The sequence below is a fragment of the Melanotaenia boesemani genome, chromosome 6, assembly GCF_017639745.1.
Source record: "Melanotaenia boesemani isolate fMelBoe1 chromosome 6, fMelBoe1.pri, whole genome shotgun sequence".
NCBI lineage: Eukaryota > Metazoa > Chordata > Actinopteri > Atheriniformes > Melanotaeniidae > Melanotaenia > Melanotaenia boesemani.
The window spans coordinates 25,940,625-25,964,881 of record NC_055687.1 but is presented as its reverse complement, the minus strand read 5'-3'; the positions used below and the strand labels follow the sequence as shown (position 1 = coordinate 25,964,881).

At 39.5% G+C, this 24,257-nt stretch overlaps 1 protein-coding gene across 2 annotated transcripts in view; it reads right to left on the bottom strand.

The window, feature by feature from the left end:
- Positions 1-20,659, bottom strand: part of adcy2a (adenylate cyclase 2a) — a 61,741-nt gene extending 41,082 nt beyond the window's left edge. Inside the window, exons 1-2 of one of the 2 annotated variants that reach the window (XM_041988909.1) lie at positions 20,090-20,659; positions 12,081-12,278 (exon numbers count right to left, since the gene is read on the bottom strand). In XM_041988909.1, coding sequence (XP_041844843.1) covers positions 12,081-12,278; positions 20,090-20,632 — 741 coding nt within the window. In that variant the 5' untranslated portion in view covers positions 20,633-20,659. The remainder of the gene's footprint in view (positions 1-12,080; positions 12,279-20,089) is intronic. The other variant, XM_041988908.1, reaches the window with a different exon arrangement.
- Positions 20,660-24,257: the final 3,598 nt, after the last annotated feature.

Here is a 24,257-nt window from a genome sequence, read left to right as displayed (position 1 = left end):
CTTCCGCTTATCCGGAGTCGGGTCGCGGGGGCAGCTGCCTAAGCAGGGAAACCCAGACTTCCCTCTCCCCGGCCACATTCACCAGCTCATCCGAAGGGATCCCGAGGCGTTCCCAGGCCAGCCGAGAGATGTAGTCTGTCCAGCGTGTCCTGGGTCTTCCCCGGGGCCTCCTTCCGGTGGGACGTGCCCGGAACACCTCACCAGGGAGGCGTCCAGGAGGCATCCTAACCAGATGCCCGAGCCACCTCATCTGGCTCCTCTCGATGTGGAGGAGAAGCGGCTCTACTCTGAGCCCCTCCCGGATCACCGAGCTTCTCACCCTATCTCTAAGGGAGAGCCCGGCCACCCTGCGGAGGAAACTCATTTCGGCCGCTTGTATTCGAGATCTCGTTCTTTCGGTCATTACCCACAGCTCATGACCATAGGTGAGGGTAGGAACGTATATCGACCAGTAAATCGAGAGCTTTGCCTTTCGGCTCAGCTCTCTCTTCACCACGACAGACCGATGCAGAGCCCGCATCACTGCGGACGCCGCACCTATCCGCCTGTCGATCTCTCGCTCCATCCTTCCCTCACTCGTGAACAAGACCCCGAGATATGTAAACTCCTCCACTTGGGGCAGGACCCCATCGCAGACCCGGAGAGAGCACTCCACCCTTTTCCGGCTGAGGACCATGGTCTCGGATTTGGAGGTGCTGATTCTCATCCCAGCCGCTTCACACTCGGCTGCGAATCGCTCCAGTGCGAGCTGAAGATCACGTCCCGATGAAGCCAACAGAACCACGTCATCCGCAAAGAGCAGAGACCCAATCCTGAGGCCACCGAACCGGATCCCCTCGACACCTCGGCTGCGCCTAGAAATTCTGTCCATAAAAGTTATGAACAGAATCGGTGACAAAGGACAGCCTTGGCGGAGTCCAACCCGCACTGGAAACGATTCTGATTTACTGCCGGCAATGCGGACCAAGCTCTGACACCGGTCGTACAGGGACCGGACAGCTCTTACAAGCGAGTCCGGCACTCCATACTCCCGGAGTACCCCCCACAGGAGTCCCCGGGGAACACGGTCAAATGCCTTCTCCAAATCCACAAAACACATGTAGATTGGTTGGGCAAACTCCCATGCCCCCTCGAGGACCCCAAAGAGGGTGTAGAGCTGGTCCACTGTTCCACGACCAGGACGAAAACCACACTGCTCCTCCTCAATTCGAGGTTCGACTATCTGACGGACCCTCCTCTGCAGCACCCCTGAATAGACCTTACCGGGGAGGCTGAGGAGTGTGATCCCCCTGTAGTTGGAGCACACCCTCCGGTCCCCCTTTTTGAAGAGGGGGACCACCACCCCAGTCTGCCAGTCCAGGGGGACTGTCCCCGATGTCCACGCGATGCCGCAGAGGCGTGTCAACCAAGACAGCCCTACGGCATCCAGAGCCTTAAGGAACTCTGGGCGGACCTCATCCACCCCCGGGGCCTTGCCACCAAGGAGATTTTTAACCACCTCAGCGACCTCAGCCCCAGAGATAGGCGAGCCAGCACCAGCTACCCCAGACTCTGCTTCCTCATCAGAAGACGTGTTGGTGGGATTGAGGAGGTCTTCGAAGTATTCCCTCCACCGCCTCACAACGTCTCGAGTCGAGGTCAGCAGCCCCCCATCCTCACTGTACACAGTGTTGACGGAGCACTGCTTTCCCCTCCTGAGCCGCCGGATGGTGGACCAGAATCTCCTCGAAGCCGTCCGGAAGTCATTCTCCATGGCCTCTCCAAACTCCTCCCACGCCCGAGCTTTTGCCTTAGCGACCAGACGAAGTGTGGCTCACAAAACCCTTATGATGATGAAAAAACAAGGACCAAGGTTTCCCTTGCCCGGACGTGGGTCACCGGGGCCCCCCTCTGGAGCCAGGCCTGGAGGTGGGGCACGGAGGCGAGCGCCTGGTGGCCGGGCCTTTGCCCATGGGGCCCGGTCGGGCTCAGCCCGAAAGGGAGACATGGGCCTCTCCTCTCGTGGGCTCACCACCTACGGGAGGGGCCATAGGGGTCGGGTGCATTGTGAGCTGGGCGGCTGCCAGAGGCGGGGACCCTGGCGGTCTGATCCTCGGCTGCAAAAGCTAGCTCTAGGGACGTGGAATGTCACCTCTCTGGCGGGTAAGGAGCCTGAGCTGGTGAGCGAGGTTGAGCGGTTCCGGCTAGATATAGTTGGACTCACCTCAACGCATAGCTTGGGCTCTGGAACAACTGCCCTCGAGAGGGGCTGGACCCTCTTCCATTCTGGAGTTGCTCCCGGTGAGAGGCGCCGAGCAGGTGTAGGCCTGCTCATTGCCCCCCAACTTGGCGCCTGTACGTTGGGGTTTACCCCGGTGGACGAAAGGGTAGCCTCCCTCCGCCTTCGGGTGGGGGGACGGGTCCTGACTGTTGTTTGTGCCTATGCACCAAATAGCAGTTCAGAGTACCCACCCTTTTTGGAGTCCTTGGGGGGGGTGTTGGAGAGCACTCCTTCTGGGGACTCCCTCGTTCTGCTGGGGGACTTCAATGCTCACGTGGGCAATGACAGCGAGACCTGGAGGGGCGTGATTGGGAGGAACGGCCCCCCTGATCTGAATCCGAGTGGTGTTTTGTTGTTGGACTTCTGTGCTCGTCATGGATTGTCCATAACGAACACCTTGTTCAGACATAAGAGTGTCCACATGTGCACTTGGCACCAGGACACTCTAGGCCGCAGTTCGATGATCGACTTTGTAGTCGTGTCGTCGGACTTGCGGCCGCATGTCATGGACACTCGGGTGAAGAGAGGGGCGGAGCTGTCAACTGATCACCACCTGGTGGTGAGTTGGCTCAGATGGTGGGGGAGGATGCCGGTCAGGCCTGGCAGGCCCAAGCGTGTTGTGAGGGTCTGCTGGGAACGTCTGGCAGAGTCCCCTGTCAGAATGAGTTTCAACTCCCATCTCCGGCAGAGCTTCAACCAAGTCCCGGGTGAGGCGGGGGACATTGAGTCTGAATGGGCTGTGTTCCGTGCCTCTATTGTCGAGGCGGCCAGCCGCAGCTGTGGCCGTAAGGTCGTCGGTGCCTGTCGTGGCGGTAACCCCCGAACTTGTTGGTGGACACCGACAGTAAGGGATGCCGTCAAGCTGAAGAAGGAGTCCTATCGGGCCTTTTTGGCCTGTGGGACTCCAGAGGCAGCTGATGGGTATCGGCGGGCTAAGCGGAGCGCGGCGTCGGCGGTTTTTGTTTTCCAACAGTGTTAAAATTGTTTGGCTTATTCCTCCTCAGTCAGGTCGTAGCATGGGTCAAATACAGGAAGCGGACTACAGAAAGTGCATTGCGGGTTCAGCGCATGCTATCGTGGGTAAGCACAACAAAAAACATAAGCATGTGTGAAGCGATAGGCAGCTCTGGAAGGGAGAAATGACTCGTGGTCAGGCGTGGAAAAGTTTTGATAGAAAAATTATCAAACCCACACCTCTAGGATCTAATGCAGCTCCATATTTAGCTGTTATGTTATGTACTAGAAACCAAAGTTGTTCTGCATTAACAAAAATATAAAATTTCTTCTTTGTTGTGTGTCTTCAGTAATTCCTGGAAGAGAGTGGAACACGTTATTTTAAAGGTCAGATTTGTCTGAGTAGTGTAGCATAAACTATCCAGTTGCGAATGCATCGTGCTTTAGCCTTTCTGAAGGTAGAATAACCATTGTTTAGCCCTCCAAACCAAGAAAGAGGGACAAGCTGAGAACTGGACATTTGTCTGTAGCAGTGTTTTTAAATCCTGGTCCTTGCATTTAAACCAGCCTTTTTGATTTGAATCCAGGTTTGTTTGCTCGGAAAGACCACTTCGTTTGGGGTAATGTGAACGCACAAACGAATTCTGATTCAAATCAAGCAAACAGACTGGGTCAGCCTAGAAATGGAGGTTTCTGTTTGCTTCAAACAGACCAAATGCAGAAAGCAGACTACAAAGGAAAGTGCATTTTGGGAACACATTATTTAAAAGGTTCATTTTATTCAAGCTGTGCAGCTTGAATGCAATTTTGGTCCGGAAGAATGTTGCACCCCCAACTGATCCAAGTCCCCAATCGTAAGGAGTCTAGAGGACTACCTTGGTGTGAATGCATGCTAAACAAAGCAAAGTGTTCTGTCACTGTTTTTACACCTTGGGTAGAGTATCAATAGTTGTTCAGCAAACAACATTATAAATTATTCTGGAGGTAAAAAGTTTGTTTGACATCAGTATAAGTCTCTTAGTTTTTAATTATGGTAAGCTGTTCATATGTGATATTATCCACAGACAATTAAACTTTGATAATTTGGATTCTTTTTATTTATATTTAAGCTTAATCCTCACTGTTACAACTATAAGGGCACTTGGGAACGCATCTGTTTGCCATGACTATGCTCTACATAACCATTATAAAACAGTGATTTAGTCTTTCAGTAACATTTAATGGGTTCTTTTGCGCAGTTTTCACGTTTCAACTAGATTTATCAAACTGGGAGCAATAATCTTTGTATAATCCTCCTCACAGACAGTATTCATAGTATTCACTTTAGCATGAAATTTGCACATTACCTCAGTAAAGACTACTTTCAATCCCAGTCACAGCATTGTTTCTTGTCATAATGCAGCAAACCTCATACAGTCTTCATAGAATATGATTGTATTTCCCACAGCTTTTATCTTGGAAAATAGCTGCAAGGAGTCCAAACAGACTGGTTTAGTTGACCTCATCAAGCACTTGAATCCACCCACATGCATAAATCGTTGGCTTGAAGGCCAAAAGGGGAAAATATTGCTCTGTTGCTTACTGTCAAATATATATAGAAATAGATATCTATATAAATAGATTAAATAATGGCCAAAGGCATATCTGAAAAATATGATATATAGTATGTAGCCAACTACAGCCTGTCAGACTTATGAATTCACTATCGGCTGAAATGATGCAAACTTTAAGCAATCAGTAGCTAAATAAATAAATAAATAGTTATCTTTTCTTTGTTTGTTTCTAACCTAAGCCATTTCCAAGAAAATTTGGAAAATATAAAATTGATTGTTACAGTGCCACCTTTGAGTGCAGTAGTAGAGGGGAGAACGGAGGTTGTGTCATAAAGCTTCATGTTTTCAGGATGTTTTTTTTGCTGCGCAAACACTCTTTGGTGAAGAGAGAAAAAATAGAAAGAGAACTCATCACAACTCCTCATTCAGTGTACATGAAAAGCTTTTAACACTTTCCCAAAACTGAAGATAAACCTAGAGGAGCAGATTCTACAGTTGTTCTACTGTGTTGATTTAAAACTGTGTACATTATGAAGTCAGCAAGTGCAGAAACTAAATATTTTATGTAATCTGTACGTGCATCTATCTGCTGACCTCGACTTAAAGGCTTCATAATCATTGTGAGAACTGAGCCTATTTTGGAATCACAGATTAGTGATAAACAGCATTACCCAGCAAAACAAACCACTATGACTATAAGAATCCATTTTTGTTAAGTTCATAGAGTTCATAGATGAACAAAGATTTTCTCAGAATTGACCTTTTTCCATATCCATGTATCTGCCAAATAATAATGTGTACATTATTTGGGTAGTTTGATGATTTAGTACACTTTACTATTACGCATTATGAAAATTCAGGAATACTACATGAAAGTACCAACCAACTCCAATTGGAAATTGGAACCAGTATTAACCCAAGCCAGTCTATTATGGGTTACCTCACCCTTTAACCTGGTCTTCAACCTAGCTGCAGCTCAGTTGTACAGAGATCAGTAGATTTATACTTATTATCATTCTTAAAGATGTTAAATAAAAGCAGATGAGACAATGAGACCATAAAGTCCTCACTTTGTCACTGCTCCCCTATTTCTGGCTTTGCTACGGCACAGGAAGCTTTTCAACTCTAACTTCTACTTTGAATCTCTGAATGAGTGTTTTTTCTGCTCCAGATACCCCCTCGCACTTCAATTGCACAGTAACACCAGGGCTGGTTATTAATATAATTGGCTCAGGAGAAACAGCACAGCACCCTCCAAATCTGGTAATATAAGTGGAATGAGTAACAGAGAGGAAAGTAAAACATGCAGAATTAAACTCAGCCTGAAAGGCATGCTTGAACATACATTCATTGAGCTTTTTTCAGAAATGCATGTTCAACAGTAATCTTTAACTATAGAGTGTATATCCATGATAAACAAAGTTTGTTTAAACACATCCACTTTCTTTGTTATGTAGCTGTCACCTTTTCACGTTTTTGAGATAGAACTGACACCAGTAATGCCAAACTTGAAGCATTAATACAATTTGTAAAAAGTGTGTTACATGGTAATTCGTTTCCTGTACATCTCTCATCTACACAAACATTTGTAACAGAGCAAAATAGTTTTTTGTACCAGTTTGTAAAGTTGTTTTAATCTGCAGAGAAGTTGGATTTGTTTAACATGGGGGTTTAACAAGCATGGCTTTACTTGCTATTTGAAGAAGCCTCAAGCTGCCACTCAAAGTACCACAGGGATTTTTCTGGCACTTTTGCTTAATTTTTAAGCCAAAGAGATCAGCATATGTAATTAGTCTGTGATTAGCTTCAGAAAGACAATGCCAAACCACATTATACACATATTTCAATGGCCTGCTATTAACTGTAGGCCCTAAAAGAAATTCAAATTGATCCCTTATTTATGGGATACTTTAAAGGGAATAAGCATGGCTGGAAAGTGTCACCACACAGTAGCAATGTAGGTGTAGCGGCAACAACATGGCAAAGTTTCAACACAGACCATAATCATAAAGGACAACTAAAAATATTTGTGGAAATCAGACTATAACAAACTGAGGCTGTTTTACATGCAAAAGTAGACATGAGCCAAGAATTAGTCTGATGTTCCTGACAGAGTCCATAAAACTGGATATTATAATAATTGTACTTTGCATAGCAAACAGAATTTGGACACATTCCTTAAAGAAAGGCAAACATTCATCAAGTAAAAAAGGTTACAAGATAGAAAATTAAAAACCAGGCTTTCTCACCCTAAGGGCACTTTTTAAATTATAATAATCAAATTAAGTCTTTTAAAGTGTTTTGAAAGAAGAATACATCAATTTATTATGGAAACCAGCTGCACTGACATTTAGATAATCTTTTAATCACAGGGCAAAAACAGATAAGTTGGGTGAGAAGGAGGTAAGGTAAGGAAATAAGGAAAAGGTGGCTAGAAAGAGTTAAAGTAAAGGGGGGAAAAAGAAAGAAATGGTAAGCTAGTTCCTATTTTTATGTTTTAATTTTCACTTATAAAAGCACACTGAATGCATGTTGGTAAGCAGTAATGCTACACAATTGTTTCCACTATAATTGTACTAACAGCAACCTTTGCTTGTCCCCGCTAGCATCATTGTACATGGCCCTGATTCGGACATATATAAGTGAGTTTCCCTTAAATGGTGGAAAATACCAATAGATTATTTACATGAGTGTTGGAAAGTGATTTACTAAGTTTTGTGCTTGCTGTTTATTGCTATTGCACTATTATTTCTTGATGACAAGCATACCTTAATATAGCCTCAGAGGTTTAAGGATTAAGTATGTGGACAGTAAGCTGCAATGATACCTACCAATTAGGCAATTCCAAGAGGGTTTTTTTATGTTTAATTATATTTTCTAGTTACATACATTTTATCACTTATGTATCTTGTCTAAAAATACAGATTTTTCTGATGTGACATCTCTCATCTTTGGTCTAAGCCAAAGAGCACATCTTATATATTTTAAGTGAACAGACAATCATTATTTACACTTATACGTCCTTTGTTTTAATAAGACACAACTAGCATCCTGATAGTCGACAGATCTGTTTTTTGCAAGTCTATGCTGATTTTGTGGTAGGTTTGGTAGACCGCTTTAGTGTTTATTGAAATAAACTGCACTTAGGATGTCACTAACAAAACCAGACATTCCTATAGGTGCTGTGTCTAATTTGCAACAAGATAAAACAAAATGCATATAAACCATAGCAATACTGCAGATTAATAAATTTAGAAAAATTTTTACTTCTGAAAATCTATTTTGAAATCAAATTATACCCTATTTGCTGTTCAGCCTCTTCTACAGATCCAGACCTGAAATCGAGTATTACTGAAAAAACCTTTTAGCCATATTCTGTTTAAAAGTTTGCTTCTAAGGATTATTAACGTGCTACAATGTTTAGCAGTAACTTGCGATTTGTGATTTTTCAAGAATACAAGAAAATAATATTTAAAAGCCAAGTTATGTTTACTACGAAAGTGGAAAAAAGCCCTAAACTTACTACACAATGCAGGATTCCTCAGTTCAGGAAACCTTGCTCAGCTATGGATATTCCCTGAGATTATATGCATTATCTGTTAACCACAGAAGGAGTAGAGGCACTGCGATGACATGCAAACTATGTTGAAACTGATCAATATAATTTCTGATTAACTTTAACTAACAAATCAGGAGACAATGTCTGAGTGCATATATTCATATGTGTCTGTTCATGGATATAATGTGTTAGGTCATTATGAACAGCAATTAGCTGAAGTCGCCTCTTCTCAGAAGAAATTCACCTAAGGAGCCTAATTAAATTAAACTCAGCCTGCGATCAACGGGTCTTTAATGTTGTTAGCATTGGAGTTAAAATGAATATCAGCCTGCCTACAAAGCTTTTGGAATTTCCATTATCTTATTATTCACACTCACAGTGTTAATAAAATCAGCAGGTGAGATCCCATCCCTGCTAATATCTGCATGCAGTATCAACAAAAACCTGAGTAGCTTGGCAGTTATTGCTGACCCTGTGATCTGATATGTGTAGCTGGGTCTATTTAATTTAACTTTCGTTTATACGGGAAATAAAAACTCCTGAGAGTGTATTTTTCAAAACCAAGACCAAGACAGGCAGCAGCTCAGGAGAGCAATAACAAACCACATATAGAAAACACAACATAATAAATACACAAATTCAGTGTACAGCTGTATAGAATTTAAGAGTGAATCACTCACTGAACTTTTAAAGTACCACCCTACTTCCTTGCTTGTTCTGTCTTCTAACAAATATTTGTTAAAGAGTGTTTCCTGTTTTTAGATTTTTTTTATAAGTTTGACAACTTGGAAATGGCATTATTATTATTATTATTATTATTATTATTATTATTATTATTATATTTTCTCATTCAAACTTTTTTTCATGAGGTCAAAGAGATTTATTTAGATTAAACATGTGCAAAAACAAACATATTGGTTGGTGTTAAACAGCTTAAAAAGCTAAAAAACAAAGTAATTTTGTAAAATATGATGCTGGCCTACATTTTATGTACAAGAGAAACAAAAATCCTTAAGTGTATTATTCTGACTAGTATGTCTGAAGGGAATCTAAAAGTTTGCTAGGGTTATTGGCCAAAGCCACATATGTATTATTCAAAGCTTTTTCTGTACTGACTGCAGGATGACATGTGACTCACATTCATTTCACTGATACATGAAATAAGGTTTCTGTCTTCACTTATAGAGAATGACAATAGTCAATAGTGTGTACCTAGGTAGATTGATGTAAGAATGCTAATGTATCATTTCTTTTAACCTACCGGATGGCAGCAACCCTCTTAAAATTGGTTAGACTGTGATGCCTGTAAACAATTTTGTCTCGTACAAAAGCATTAATTAACATAGCTAATGACCAGAAAGAGGATAGTAATGGCATAATGGCCTAACATTTGCAGTGAGCATGAGAAAGGAAATGAATGGAGAGGCATGTGATTTGTTGCACCTTTAGCTGCCTCTTTGTGATCAACGAGGGTACACTAGGCATCTGTATTGCCAAGTACTGCTACAAGAGTTCAGCTTTCAAATTATGGAAGCTTAATGTACTGTGCTGCATTCAATGAGCCCTGGTACAGGATGTTGGTGGCAATGAAGAAACTACTGGTCATTCATTTTGCCCTAATAAACTGCAGGTCTAATACTCTTAAAAACTTATCACACTGGTTTAGTGCACAGCTTAGGCAAACAACAGTTAAACTAGTTTACTCAGAGGAAGAAGAAATGCTATGGCTCTGTGTAAACAAATAGCATTTTCTTAAAGACAAATAATTATACTCTAGGGCCAAGTAAATATTCTGTGTAATGGAATAACATATATCATCCACGCTACTGCTGTTGAACAGACAGTCCACACAAATGTAAGAGGAAAACTATTCTCTGACAAAATGCATTCTACTGAGTTGTACCTCCAAAAGGCTATCAAGAGGACTCTGTGGGGCACAGTCAGCATGCATTTAGAGGTGCCCTAAAACCTTTGATTAATGAATGAACAAAAATTATGTATTGATTTACTAAAGCTGATTTAGAGCAGTTTCACCCAATACACCCCAAGGCTTCTTTTAAATCAGTTAATTGCATTTTTTTTATTTATCTTTTGTTTGTTTGTTTGTCACCAGCAACACATCAGACAAACAATCTAATATGTTTCTCTAAAGCCGTAACAGTAGGTGCTAATAACATTATCAACAACTAAAGTCTGGGGTTTAAACCATGAAGCATCAGTAAATACTTTTGATTTCACCATTTATAAGTAAGATTTAACAATTTATGAGACACATGCCATGAGGGATGGGGCTGAGAACTGAAAACTGCAGCTGGAACGTTTTCTGCACAGACACAGCTCTATAATTAATTATTTATTTTAAAAAAAATCGAAAAATTACAAAATAATCCCAAAGAGATATTAATCAGTTAAACAAATTCATACTTTGCTAGTGCCCCTGGATGTATGAACCTAGAACCTAGAAACAGCATGAAAACTCACACACAGGGGTGGCATGCTGCAGAAAGCAAAGCACTAAAAAGGATAGATAGATAGATAGATAGATAGATAGATAGATAGATAGATAGATAGATAGATAGATAGATAGATAGATAGATAGATAGATAGATAGAACACCCGTTAAACTACTAGCGGTTCCAGCTCAAGAGCACCTTGTGCTACTTTTTCCATTAAAAGTACTTTATGAATAAAATTAGATTTGATTTAAATAGATAGTTCCTAGTAGATCATTCGGGAGCGCTAGCTTAACTAGCTCTGAGCTCCTGTAACCTTGTAGAGCCCACCTTGTTCACAAGAGAGGTAATTAGGCTAGCTTCCAAGCTCGCTGTTAGTTTTCAGCTGAGGTCACGGCTTCCTGGCTTTTGGAAAGCTTGCAGCGAGTTAGCCATTGGCTAGCTTCTAAACCAGCTACAGGTTCCACAGCCCTATCCCACAATTAGCCAGGACTGATTCCTAAAAATAATCCATGTGAAGCATGTGGTCTGTCTGACCTCGCCTATCTAAGAAGTTAGATTATGCTTTGAAGATTCAATACAGAAACCCTCAGCCATATCCATGACTGACTTAGTTCATGCAATACGTTGTAACACACACACACACACACACACACACACACACACAACACACACACAAAAAGCTAATATACATGTTAATAATAAAACCAGAAACCAGACAAGAAAATACCATCTCAAATGGTGAAAGTATGGTGAAAGAAGTATTATGATGTAGGGTTATGTTGATACTGTTGTGATTGAAATGGCCAGAAAAGGTGCTCAAAGATTTATTAATGTCTCTGGCAGAATGAAGTCAAGATGGCTGCCTATCATTTGAAACCTAGATGTAAATGAACAATACAGAAGGATAAGAACTGGGTAAATAAAAAAATAAAAAAACACAAGTCTAGGACATTCAAAAACAAAGAATGGACAACAGTCCCTTCTACGTGTCAAGATTATCTAATGTTTGGGTAGTTCTCACTGCCAAAAAGCATTACAGAAGTTACAAGGGCTTACTTTTTTCCAGCACTAAATATTAAGGTGGACAGGTCCAGCAAAGACAGAAACTTGTATTACTGATGGTATCTTACTAGTTTAAATACACAATATGTATATGTTGTTGTGAGCTAAATAGTTTTTAGCTTTTCTGTGAACCACTAATTCTTTATTAGAGCTCCCACTAAAACAAATGATGGTGCAAATAATAAAATCACAACATGCATTACAAGTTTACCACTGAATTCATCTCAGAGTCTTACCTGATCCCATGGACAGACGATTCCCCCAGAAAACATAAAAAGGTAACCCATGACAACCAGACAAGCCCAGATGATCAAGGAGAAAACTTGTAAAAGCCTCTTGAAGATGGACTCAATGCAGACAAGTACAAAAACTGCCAGGAATATAGCCAGTGCTGTGGGCACAGTGATTACAAAGGCCACATGGTCCGCAACATTCTGTAAAGGACAGAAAATTAAAACATTAAAGAGAAATGGACAGTCCTTTTAAGAGGAACAAAGTATGCTATTTATCAATAAAATTAACAATAATTGGAAAAAAAATTGTAGTTCACAAAAAGTAAATAAACTAATTTAGTGGACAGATTTCTTAATGGATTATAAAACAATTAGATGACAAAAGCCATTTCCCTGCCTCTTTCCTGTTAAGTGTTCTGAAACTATAAGTGAGCACTGAAGATGAGCATGTACGTGTGCAAGTACAGATTGAAATATATTATAAAAGCTTTCAGGCATCTATAAACCAGATTTTTATGCAAATATATCCAACAAATCATGCAACTTTATTCTGATTTTTATCTATATTTTTATCCTATATTGTCTTTAAACCTTGTATATTACACATTCCAATCACAAAGAACTTATTTAAATATCCTATATTCTATATAGTATATCTCATAATGCTGCTCTGGCCATCATAGGTAGGAAGGCCAGCTCTACCCATTTCATGAGCCTATCGAGAATGTTATATTTTAATTTCTAATTATACATAATTAAATCCCACGTTGCTTAAAATGTGTCATGGAATTAGTGTAAATCCTCTTTGTGTTAGTATTGGAAAAGAAAAAAAAAAGATACAAAGTGAATATCCTCTGGTGAGACAAAAAAAATAAGAAATGACCTGTAGCAAGTTGAAGCCCCATTCATAATAGATTTGCTTCTGCCTTTCTCAAACACACTTAGAGGAAGTTTAGATAAAAATTTCAAGAGTTTCATTAAGGTAGACATAGGAGAGTTGCAGTGGAATAAGATGTTTATGAGGGTGAGGAAAGGGTCAGAAAGACTGTCATGTCACATCTTTGCTGTTACATTTGGGTTTGTAAGGCAGGAAATCTTGGAAAATACTGACTTCTTCTAATTAAACTTGTGTATAAATGACTCAGCAATTGGATTCTTTCAAATTCAAAATTTTTATTAGTTTAATATTTGAGGTTGTATTTAGTTCACTTTTACTCATTCTGCTTTAAAATTCAGTCACAATTAAATTTCCACCTAAGGAGCTCATTTGGTAGTTTTATTGTATTTAAAAAATCATTATATCTTCTATTTACAGTATAAGACTAGATCAGTGGTTGGCAAGTGGTGGCCCACGGACCAAAACTGACCCACCACCAATAATATCTGGCTAGCCAGATTACGTCGATAATTAAGAAGAAAACAATTTCAAGAGTTTAGTTTTAATGCACAGAGATTGAGATGGTGGTGTTTACAGTGCTGTGTTAAAAGAACAGCAATGCCTCTTAAGAATGGTCGAGCAGTAGAGGAGGAGAGACACACAGTGCAGGGAAGAGAAAAGGGAGGACACCAGAGCGGAGAAAGTTGCTGTGAGAAGCTTCCTGTGAATGTTTTGCTACAAGCTTTAGCAGTAAACACACACGTCTGCTTCACCACTGCTAGGTAAAATAAAGATAGCTAACCCTGAAGCTAGCTGCTGGTTCTAACCCGTAGGGCTGGGCAATACTGAAAATTATGGTATCGATCCGATACCAAGTAAATCCAGGGCAAGTATCACCAGTACCGATATCAATACTTTTGCTTAAAATTTCACTATCATTTAATGAGGTTGCCTTTAATTATCTGTCATTATTATTATCATTATAATAATGATAACAAAACTGACAATGAAACAAAATAATTAAATAACTCTGTTATTCCCTTTTATCACATACAATTGTTTGAGAAAATTAAATCAGTAGTGTAAATTGTCTAAACCAGGGGTGCCCAGCTCCGGTCCTCAAGGGCCACAATCCTGCAGATTATTTATGTGTCCCTGCTCCAAAACCACCTGACTCGAATTGATGAGTCATTGTGCAAAACTTATTAGGCTTTTGGATCTTTTTCATTTGAGTCGGGTGTGTTGAAACAGGAAACATTGGAAAATCTGCAGGACAGCGGCCCTTTGGGCCCCCTTGGTCTAAACCAAAGCAAAATCTACTATTGGTTGGCTCTCGTTCACATTTTTTGGCTTTTTTCCTCAAAACAATGTAAGAAAAGTCTCGATCTCATCACCCTGGTATCGATCAATACCATAGTATTAGTATTGATACTTTCGATATTTGGTCAATCTGCCCAGCCCTATCACCCAGGAGTAATAACCTCTCATATGCCTGCCAAACTTGGTTTGAAGGTGGAAGCAGGAAGGTTTAGCAGCTGTTTCTCTCAGAATTTTCATCAAAAGTGGAAGCAACAGACCAGAGCAGCACGGTTACTAAACCAAAGTCAAAGAAATGTTGTACTTCGTAGCAAAAATACCAGATGGAAAGATAAAGAAAATCACTTTTGTTTTTGCTGTGGGTGCAGTGTTTAGTTCATCTTCAAAAAGAGCCGCACCAGGTTCAGTCCCAACATCTCCCTGTCCCATTTTCTCATCTACTTGCCGAACAATAAAGTACACTAGAGCCCACACAATGTTAAAAATAAAAGTAATAAAAAAACTCGGGTATGGAACACACACATTGCACAAATAACATCTCACACATTTGTTTATACATATATATATATATATATATATATATATATATACGGCTGTCAAGTTATTAAAGTGTCTAATCAGACTAATCACAGCTTACAAATTAATCACTCATGATTAATCACCATTCCTGACTATGCCTAAAATTTGCCCATTTTTATTGTCTCAACAGAAAGAGCAAGCCAATGCTTATTTGGGTTTTTCTTCACTTTTTAAATTAGATCATCGTTTTAGTTGTAATAATCAGTTCAATATTACCTTTAAAAATATATATAATTTGTGCCCAACTTTTCCTGATCAGTGCCCCGAACTCGCCCCCCCATCAAAACGTTTCTAGACCCGCCCCTGCATAGCATAAATTCTTTCTACCAACTGTCAACTACTTTGTTAAAGAGGAAAGCTCCCCTGATTTATATGTCATCTCTATAATTTCTCTTACAACATTTATGGCCACTAAATGATCAGACCTGTGTCTCGAACATTTGCACAGCAGCAATGATTTAGAAAGGATGTCCCCTTGGGTTTTTTTTTTCTTTTGCTATTTTCCTCTCACTAGATATCTGAACCTGATCTACCTTCATAGATGGCTATCTTATGACTAGTAGATTTTACAGCTCTGTCACTAGCAAACCTCATTAGTACTGAGAGGTCATAGAAACAATATTTAACTGAAATAGGCTATTATCAACATTTGTCATTATTCAGCTTGACTTAACAGTGACATGGGTTTGATTGAAATTAGACTTTTACATTTAGCTTGCTATTGTCCAAAAATAATACTTATGGGGTAAACATGTGTCGGTGTGAACCATTAGCCACTAGTTTCCTCCTTGCCAGCTGAACAATAAACAAATGTGCTTATATATATATATATATATATATATATATATATATACATATATATATTAGTGCTGGGCACGTTAACGCGTTAATCGTGAGTTAACGCAACGCTTAATTAACGCAACGCTTAATTAACGGCGTTAATTTTTTTAATCGCGCGTTAAATTTTTTATTTATTTATTTATTTTTTTTAGCTGACCGCCAGCTTTGATGACAGAAACATGTCTTTCTTCCCTGCTGCAGCGGTGATGATGTAATCAGGAGAGAGCGGATTTATTAAAATGAAGAGATGTTTTCGGTATGGAACACAAGAAAGAGTAAGAAAGAACCGACATTTCTCTTTGTCAAAATGCATGCAGATGGACAGAACATCCTGATTTTTGGACGGAAAACTTTTTTATTATTATTATTTAAAATAAATGCGGTTTTAATTTATGCAAGACAGCGAAGGTAAGACATGCTTTCTGACTTTTACAAACGTGCAGCATAAATCAGGTCTTCTTCTGCCTCTGGTTCGGTGAATCTTGGTCATAATGACATGAAACTTCCAGCTGTGGAATCTGTGAGATGTGAGCTTTCAGTAGTCGTTAGTTCGTGTTCATGCCTTGGGGTGGACACGGGGAGACGTCATCTGTGTTTACATATTTTTCGGACTTCGTGTAACTTGTCTTTTGAGTTGTTTGTTGTCTTAACTGTGTGTGGTGGTGATAGAAATGGTTTTACTAAGCTGTTAATTGAGATTTTGAACTTTATGTGGATACCATACATGTTTATAGTTACATCTACAGACCTGACGCTACACCCAGAAACAAGCTGTTAACCCCTTAACTCCCGGTAGCGGAGGCTGCAGGTACAGAGGTGAAGCTAAACAGTAAGAATGAAAAGTTAGATAAATTATGGACCAGAAATGTGGATAATGAAACACTGAAGGTGCATGGATGGAAGTTGTTGTGCATATTGTGAATATTTCTCTCTCCTCACCATCTAGAAGCTTTGAGATTCTAATCCCGCTTTCTGTCTGTTCACCTGATGCTGATATTCATCACATATTGTTCCTTCTGTGTTTAGAAGAAAGCAGCTTCACAGCTTTAAATTCATCCTGCTGACTTTTTACCTTTTAGTTAGTAAATCCTGAACTTTTCATTCTTCTTTCTCATAAATATGTGATTTTATAAATATATATGAAGAAATATTTTAACTGTTGCTGTTTAAAGAGAAAACTGCTGCTAAACCTGTTTATGTGTTTAGTTCAGGGGTCTGCAGCCTTTCCAATCCAAAGAGTAATTTTTCCCTCAGCCAGCTAAATAAAACTCCTTTAGAGACGCAGATGTTACGAGACTTTTCAAACAGGAAACTTAATATATATTTTAATGAAGAGCCACCATAGAATATTTGTTATTTTTTAACCACATTTTTATTTCCATTTTTAGATTTAAAAAAAAAAGAAAAACATAAAACCTTTATTAAAAAAAGGATAGACAGACTTCCTTCTAAGTAATGTGGATATTTGTGGAAAATTATATAAAAGAAAAAAAAAACAAAACAAAATAAAAACTGTCCCAGGTTTACAACCTAATGACAAGAAAGATAGATTTAAAAAATATTTTAGACACTTGCAGCCCCAGAGTCGCAGGTTGGAGACCCCAGATGTGGTGTTTGTAAACCAAAATTGACTGCATTTTCTTTATATAGCTGTAGGCCTTCTTTTAAAGGAAAGAGACATTTTGCGCGTTAACGGTGCAATTAATCGCGATTAATTGCAGCATGTCATGCGATTATTCGCGATTAAAAATTTTAATCGTTGCCCAGCACTAATATATATATATGTATATATATATATATATATATATATATATATTAAGGCTGCCAAAAATAGTGCTTTAACAGTAGTAATTAATTTATGTAATTAATTGCATTAAAATGTTTAACACATGCGCAACACCCATCATTTATGATGGCGAGACATGGAGGTCTTTCAGTTTCTATGACCCACAGATCTATGCAGTGACAGTGCCGAATATGAGCAATGAAGAGCGTTCAAAGATAAGTGTGATCGTGCAAATGCGACCACATCTCTGTGGAGGCTAGAGGCAAACCTGGGTGGCCCTAAGATCTGGGTGAATTCCAGCCACCACTCAACAAAGATGTCCACATATTCACCCAGAAGGCGGCAGAGGAAGGCCCCAGTAAGAGCCCCCCACGGCCACTAGCCAAAGGTCATATCTGCACCCCCCCATACACTCCTATTCTCCCTCTACCCATGTTGTCATATCTAAAAACACTGTGTTATTTTAATTCATGGCATTTACAATGATGTATCCCTATTGTTGCCATTATTTTGCAAAGTGATCCATCAAACAAGTTTATCCAACAGCCAAAGAATGCCTCTCTTCTTATGTCCTTCACTCTTTTTCTGTAACCGTTGCCCCACCTATCCTCCGGCTTTTCCTCATGCACAGTCAGTGCATTGGGACAAGAGAGGCTACAGCCACAAAGAGTTTGTTTTAACCAGAGCAGAGCTTAAAAAAACCCCACAGGATTTAGGTCAGCCAGCCACTGGGATGAAGGGATGAAAGGAAACAAATGAAAGCCACCGAAAGAAATGAGGAAGCGAGTGACATTTTAATGGGGAGAAATCGAGGACAATGGAGAAGAAAATGACAGGCAGAGTCAAAGGAAAAATGACATTTTTTGCCTCTTTTGTAGGGAAGTCATTAGCTCCTCAAGACTAATGATTTCTGCTAAAGTCAGTGGCATTCATGACTCTAACTGAACAACAATTTAACTGCTGCATCAGATTTTGACCACAACTGTGACCACAACAGTCAGTTACATTACAGGTGACTCCACAATGAAAATTGCATTTATGTTGTGTCAAAATAATTATGAATAATAATTAACCACTTTAATTAATGAGCAAGACTTTCATGAAATCACTTTAATAACGGGGCGGTTATGATTGTGGCGGATCTCATGCTTAACCTCTGCTTATTAGTAACATAAGTTTTTTTCATAACTGATTAGTAATTCAAAATTATTCTTGATTTTATAAAAAGAAAAAAAATCCAAATAAATGGTGGAGTATTAGTTTAAGAAAAAAAAAAAAGACAGAAATGTTCTATGTAATTGACCATGTTATGTCTGCAGCAGTGGAAAGGGTTAGGGTTTTCTACCACACTCATTTGCTAATGTTTTTTTTTTTTTTTTATGAGGTCTTCACAGGACACTCCACCCTATTTCCACAGAGCTTAAGTATTTACATCTCAAATATATCAAAATACCTTTTTCAAAAATTAAATACTCAGTTGTTCTAGCATACGAACACTGCGGTGGTGCCTCATTGTGCAGAGTTGAACAAAAGCAAACACCATAACAAAACCCCATTTTGGCATTTTTATGCACCCATACAACCCCTTGCTATGACAATATATCCACAATTGTAGTGTATAGAACGTTATTAAAGCCCAATCCATGGAGACAAAGAGTGCCAGATGAAATGTTAGATCAAAAATCTATCTTTCTAACTCTGCATTTGTTGACTAATGTGTATTTGATTCTGCTTCTTTTCACAGCTTGAAAGAGCAATAACAGTGAATCTATTTTAATCTGATTTTGTAAGTTTAGCAACTATACATAAGCTCCCATTGAATCATTGTTTTTTAGGTGGATTTATGTGACGTACAGTGTTAGTGCTCTCTGTCTCACTCTGTCTCTTACACTGTGTTTTGAACTGATCACTTCTTTTTAGCAGACTGAGCTGAGTCAAAAGTAAGAATGTTCTTAAACTATAATGTGAGCTACAATAAAACTCTATTAGAAAATGTTCCAAATATCAATCTGTATAATGTGATAACATATGATTGTTTAGATATTCCCAGTAATGCAGATAATTTAAAAGCAAATAATAATAGTTTGCCTATATTTGTACATGTTATTTTTCCTGTTGTCGCTGCTTGGCATTTTTCAGGGTTTTACAGAAAAGATAACCCTGTCAAAATAGTGACAGAGCAAACCAGATCTCTTCTCTGCAGTTCAACCATTGATTCAGACAATAACTAAGCCCCTTATCCTCCCCCTTCACTTTTTATCTCACCCTTCACTTCACATTAGTGCTGCAAAGAGGACCGCATGCTGAGAGAGTCTACATGTGGATGCATATACATATTGCACAAGCATGTGTGCGCTTGTGTGTGCATGGGCAAGTTTATGAACAGATGCCAATCCGCTTTGTGACACACTATTGCTTGCTTAGAATGTGCAGTACGTGCATGTTCCAAAGATTTACCTGTCCAAAGACTTTTCTTTTAGATTGTTTCACATAATACTACTGTTACTTATATCCCACTAAAAGGAAATTCATAATTCTTAAATGCATTCTTGCATTGTATGAAGTGTTTGCATTGTATGAAGTGTTTCTGCATATTGTGAAAGAAAAACTTACCAGTCCTGAAGCAAAGAACACAGTCAGCAGAGCCAGACAGGCTCCCATCACTATGAGGAGCAAAAACACAATGAGAGGATGCTGCTGGCTCATACAATAGTAGGATTCATATAGCCAGTCCGGGGACCTGTTTCTCCTCTGCTCCCCACCTCTTCCTTTATCCACTTTACCAGAACCCCCTGTCCGGTCAAGGAGATATCGCTTCCTCCTTATTGCCTCTTGCCACATGGATCTTGGAGCTGAGCGGGAGGAAAAGGAGGGAGGGAAAACAGAAGAGGACGAGGTGGTGGTGGTCACAGCTGAGGTATTAGTAGTTTCCATCACAGAAGAGGAGCAATTGCTGTTCTCTTCTGTTCTCCTGCTGTTTTTCCAATTGGGATCCTTGGAGTGAGAGCTCCTGTGCTCCAGATTATTCTTCGGTTGCTCTTTCACCTCCTCTCTTAAGTCTTTTAGGCGAAGACAACTGAAAGCGGAGTCTGAGTCAGACGCTGTGTGCGCTGGCTGGAGAGGTGGCAAGAACGCACCAAGGGTAGAGCGCAGCATCTTCCTCTTTCTCCCTCTGCCAACATGTTGGGGTGGAAAATGAAGGGAAGTGCAGACACTGAATGCTCTTTAGAGTGAGAGAGAAAAGTGGGAGGGAAGTGAAGGGGAAAGGGGAGGGAGAGAGGGCTAGGGGGGAGGGGAGGAAGAAAAAGAAGGTGCAGCAGCAGGGAGAAGTCTGCCAGGGAAAGGCAGAGAAGAAACAAGAAAAACAGGGCAGAATTTCCTATATTAACATTTAACCGTGTAGCTGTGTGGTGTAGCATTAATGTGTAATAATTCAGAGAAACCACAAAATTTCCCACCTCAGACCCAGAAACAATGACCATTTTTAGAACAAAAATAAGCAGCATCATTACATCTTTTGTTGTTCAGTCATCGTCCCACTGCATACACACATACAAATGCCAGATTTGTCAAAAAAGAACTCTGAATAGTCAAATGTGATTTCTCTAGAACTCAAAATTATTCAAGTTTTAGATGTGTTTGCAAGGAAAGAAAAAAAGCCCAGAGAGTGGGGAAAAATGAATAAAACTGTGAAGCAAACATTCACACAGGGCAATGGCACAAATTCTGTATAGATAGATATTCATCTAGTCATCTCAGGGAAAAAACGGAAAGGAAGATAGGAAAATTTTAAAACTACCTCTAACACTATGTAAACAACTCTTCAGTTGCACAATTTGCAATATCTGAAGTCACTGTTCCTGCCAAGTCATGTAAAAATTAAATAAGATTACAATATAAAGTTAATAAATTAATTAGGGAAATGTGTGTATTAATAATAATAACAATAACCGTTGTGTTATACATGGCTGGAAAGCTTTTACAACAAAGCACAACTCTTCAGGTTGTAATGTGTGTAGTGCCCCACCCAAAAATGTGCAAAAATCCCCTGCAGTATTCTCTTATTCACAAGTGCTACCAGACATGTACCAGTCACATGTATGACTGGCACCTGATTAGCATCTAATTGATAGACAGACATATATGATTGAGATTCTGGAGCTAGTGGAACTCTATATCCCTAGAATCTAGGACTCCAGGATGACAATGCTGGATCATCTCAGAGTGATGAGAGTACCTACAGAATTTGGTAGTGGAGGGGAGGGAATGTCCAGTTGAACCCTTGTGGGATCAGCTTGTATGTGCTGTAAGCGCCAGAGTGACCAACACAACCATGATGGTTGGCCTTCCAACTCTCAAGCAGGATAATTGACTCCTGGTTGAGAAATTGGATGCCATTTCACACAAAATGTAACTAATTTAAGGAGGAAATACCAGGCTGTTGTTCCTATGGATCTTCCACACACTACTGACAGAGTAAAACTAAAAAAGTGTAGAAATGGCCAATATGTGTTGTTTTTTCCTTTTTTACATCCAATCTGAAACAAGTGTACCAACAGAATATTACAGGGGATTTCAGCACATTTTTGGGGCCCAACCCACACATTCAGCTGTATTGCTCATTCAACAGAAGTACAATCCTTACTACTTATACGTAATTGTAAAGGTAACTAACTTCCAACAGTGGATAATACAACATCAGCTGTTATCTTTAAAGGAATGAAATAATCAACCTCACTTTTAATTTTAAGTGTAAATACTTTTTATTTTGTGAAGCACAGTTTTCCCATTCCTGTGTACTGAACTTTAAAGGCTCACAAACCAAACCAGAAACCTCAGCAAACAGAATTAAACAATGTGCAGACGATGAAGAGCAGCAGCTCAACATAAAGAAAAACATAAATATCAGCAAGAGATGTGATATACTAGTTTAAAATAACAGAACCGTGTACTCAGCTAGGCACCATCCTGAGTAGTAGATGTTATGGAGCAAAATTGTTGTTTGAAATATAAAACTAAAAGTTTAAAATGGACTTGAAGAATGAACAAAAGAAAGAAGAAATTTTTAAAAAGTTTAAATCTTATCTTAGTATATTCTAGTGTATTTATTTATCTGTCAGACTTGTATATTCTTTTCTGTGGGGTAAACTGGGCCTTGGAAGAAGCCCAGTTTTACCTCCTCATTTTAATTAGTATGCTTATCTATTTTTTTAATTTTATTACCAATTTAGAACTGACTCCAAATGTTTCTAAACAAATTAAGCTCTGCAATGTCTGTCCAACAGAAAAAACAAAAGCTTAAAGCATAAGACAGCAAATATCTTTGGATACATAATACTTTCCCCTTCCAAGCTGAACTGATTTTGTAGGTATAGAAGGATGGTGTGATAACTTTGTTTAAAAAATATTTGACAGCAGAACATTAACACGCACATACACACACAATCTGGCAACCCTTTTGAGCAAAGTATGTTCTCCTTTTCCTCATCTTCAGCTCATTAAACATACACAATAGCTGCTCTTTGTTCTGATTTTCCTTTTGCTTCACCTTCATTTCTTCTTCCATGCCTGCATATTTCATTTTCCTGTGATTTTCCACCAATTTCTTTCATTCCCTTCTGTACGACAATCACTTCCTTCACTTCTGATTCTTCGAGAAACATACACTTTCTTCCTTTTGAATTTCTCTTCCTTCTCCAGGACTCATGCTTACAACATCTGTGTCCAATTCCTGATCCCTAAAAGTGATGCATTTCTCACCTCATTCAATATTTTCCCCTACGACTATTTTCCATCCAGGATCCTCAGGTTACAGTGACTTCAGATGCCCTTTTTCCCCCTTTCTCTTTCCCTCTTCACCCTTGTCTCATGTGTGTTATTGTTAAGCTCATTCTGTCTAAACCTGTGTTTTTATTCTTAAATCTTACACTTATGTCATACAGATTTTTCTATATTTATAAGGTGTGCAAAGTTACAAAGCAGAAGTTTACAGCACAGAGTTAATCCCCCCAAGAGACAATATTACTTCTAAAGTGCCTGAAATCTCTCTTTGTAGTCCAGGCTTTACTTAAATTACTTGTATACATCACTATGTAACACTTTTGCTGAATGTTCACCCAGACATTCATCTTGCATGCCCTCAATCACAGTAAGTTAAAATGAGTGGCCGCCTCACAGGTTAACATTATTTACTCAAAAGATTTGCTTGTGCCAATTCTTACATTTACCATCAAAACATTGGCTAAGGTTACTCATCTGACCCTTAAATTTGATCGAAGCTCAATTTCTGATCACAGGCTCACTTTTAAATGCTGAGGGACGATCAAAAATGGTGAAAACATTAAAATTCTAATGTGTAACATTCAGAAACTACTGTAACAACAGCATCATTCTTCTATGATTGTGTTTTTATTCAGGCAGTATCAGAGATTCTCTCACTGTACATCAGTGTTTGTCAGTCCTGATCCTCAGGTAGCACTGCTCTGCATGGTTTAGAGCTGTCCAAACTGTAACACACCTGACACAAATGAATAACTTGTTAGCAGGTGTGCATAGAACTTGACGAGCAGTTCAATTAATCTGCATCAGATGTGCTGGAGTTAAGAACTAAAACATGACTGGCAGTGGTCCCTGAAGACCAGGATTGAGAAACACTGCCTTAGACGAACCTTTTGAATCAGACAGCATGGATCCTCTTTAAAGTTCACTATTACACTGCCAACAGTGGCTTTATAAAGGGGCTTCTGCATTTTTAGCAGTGTCTTCTTGGAAACATGGAAGG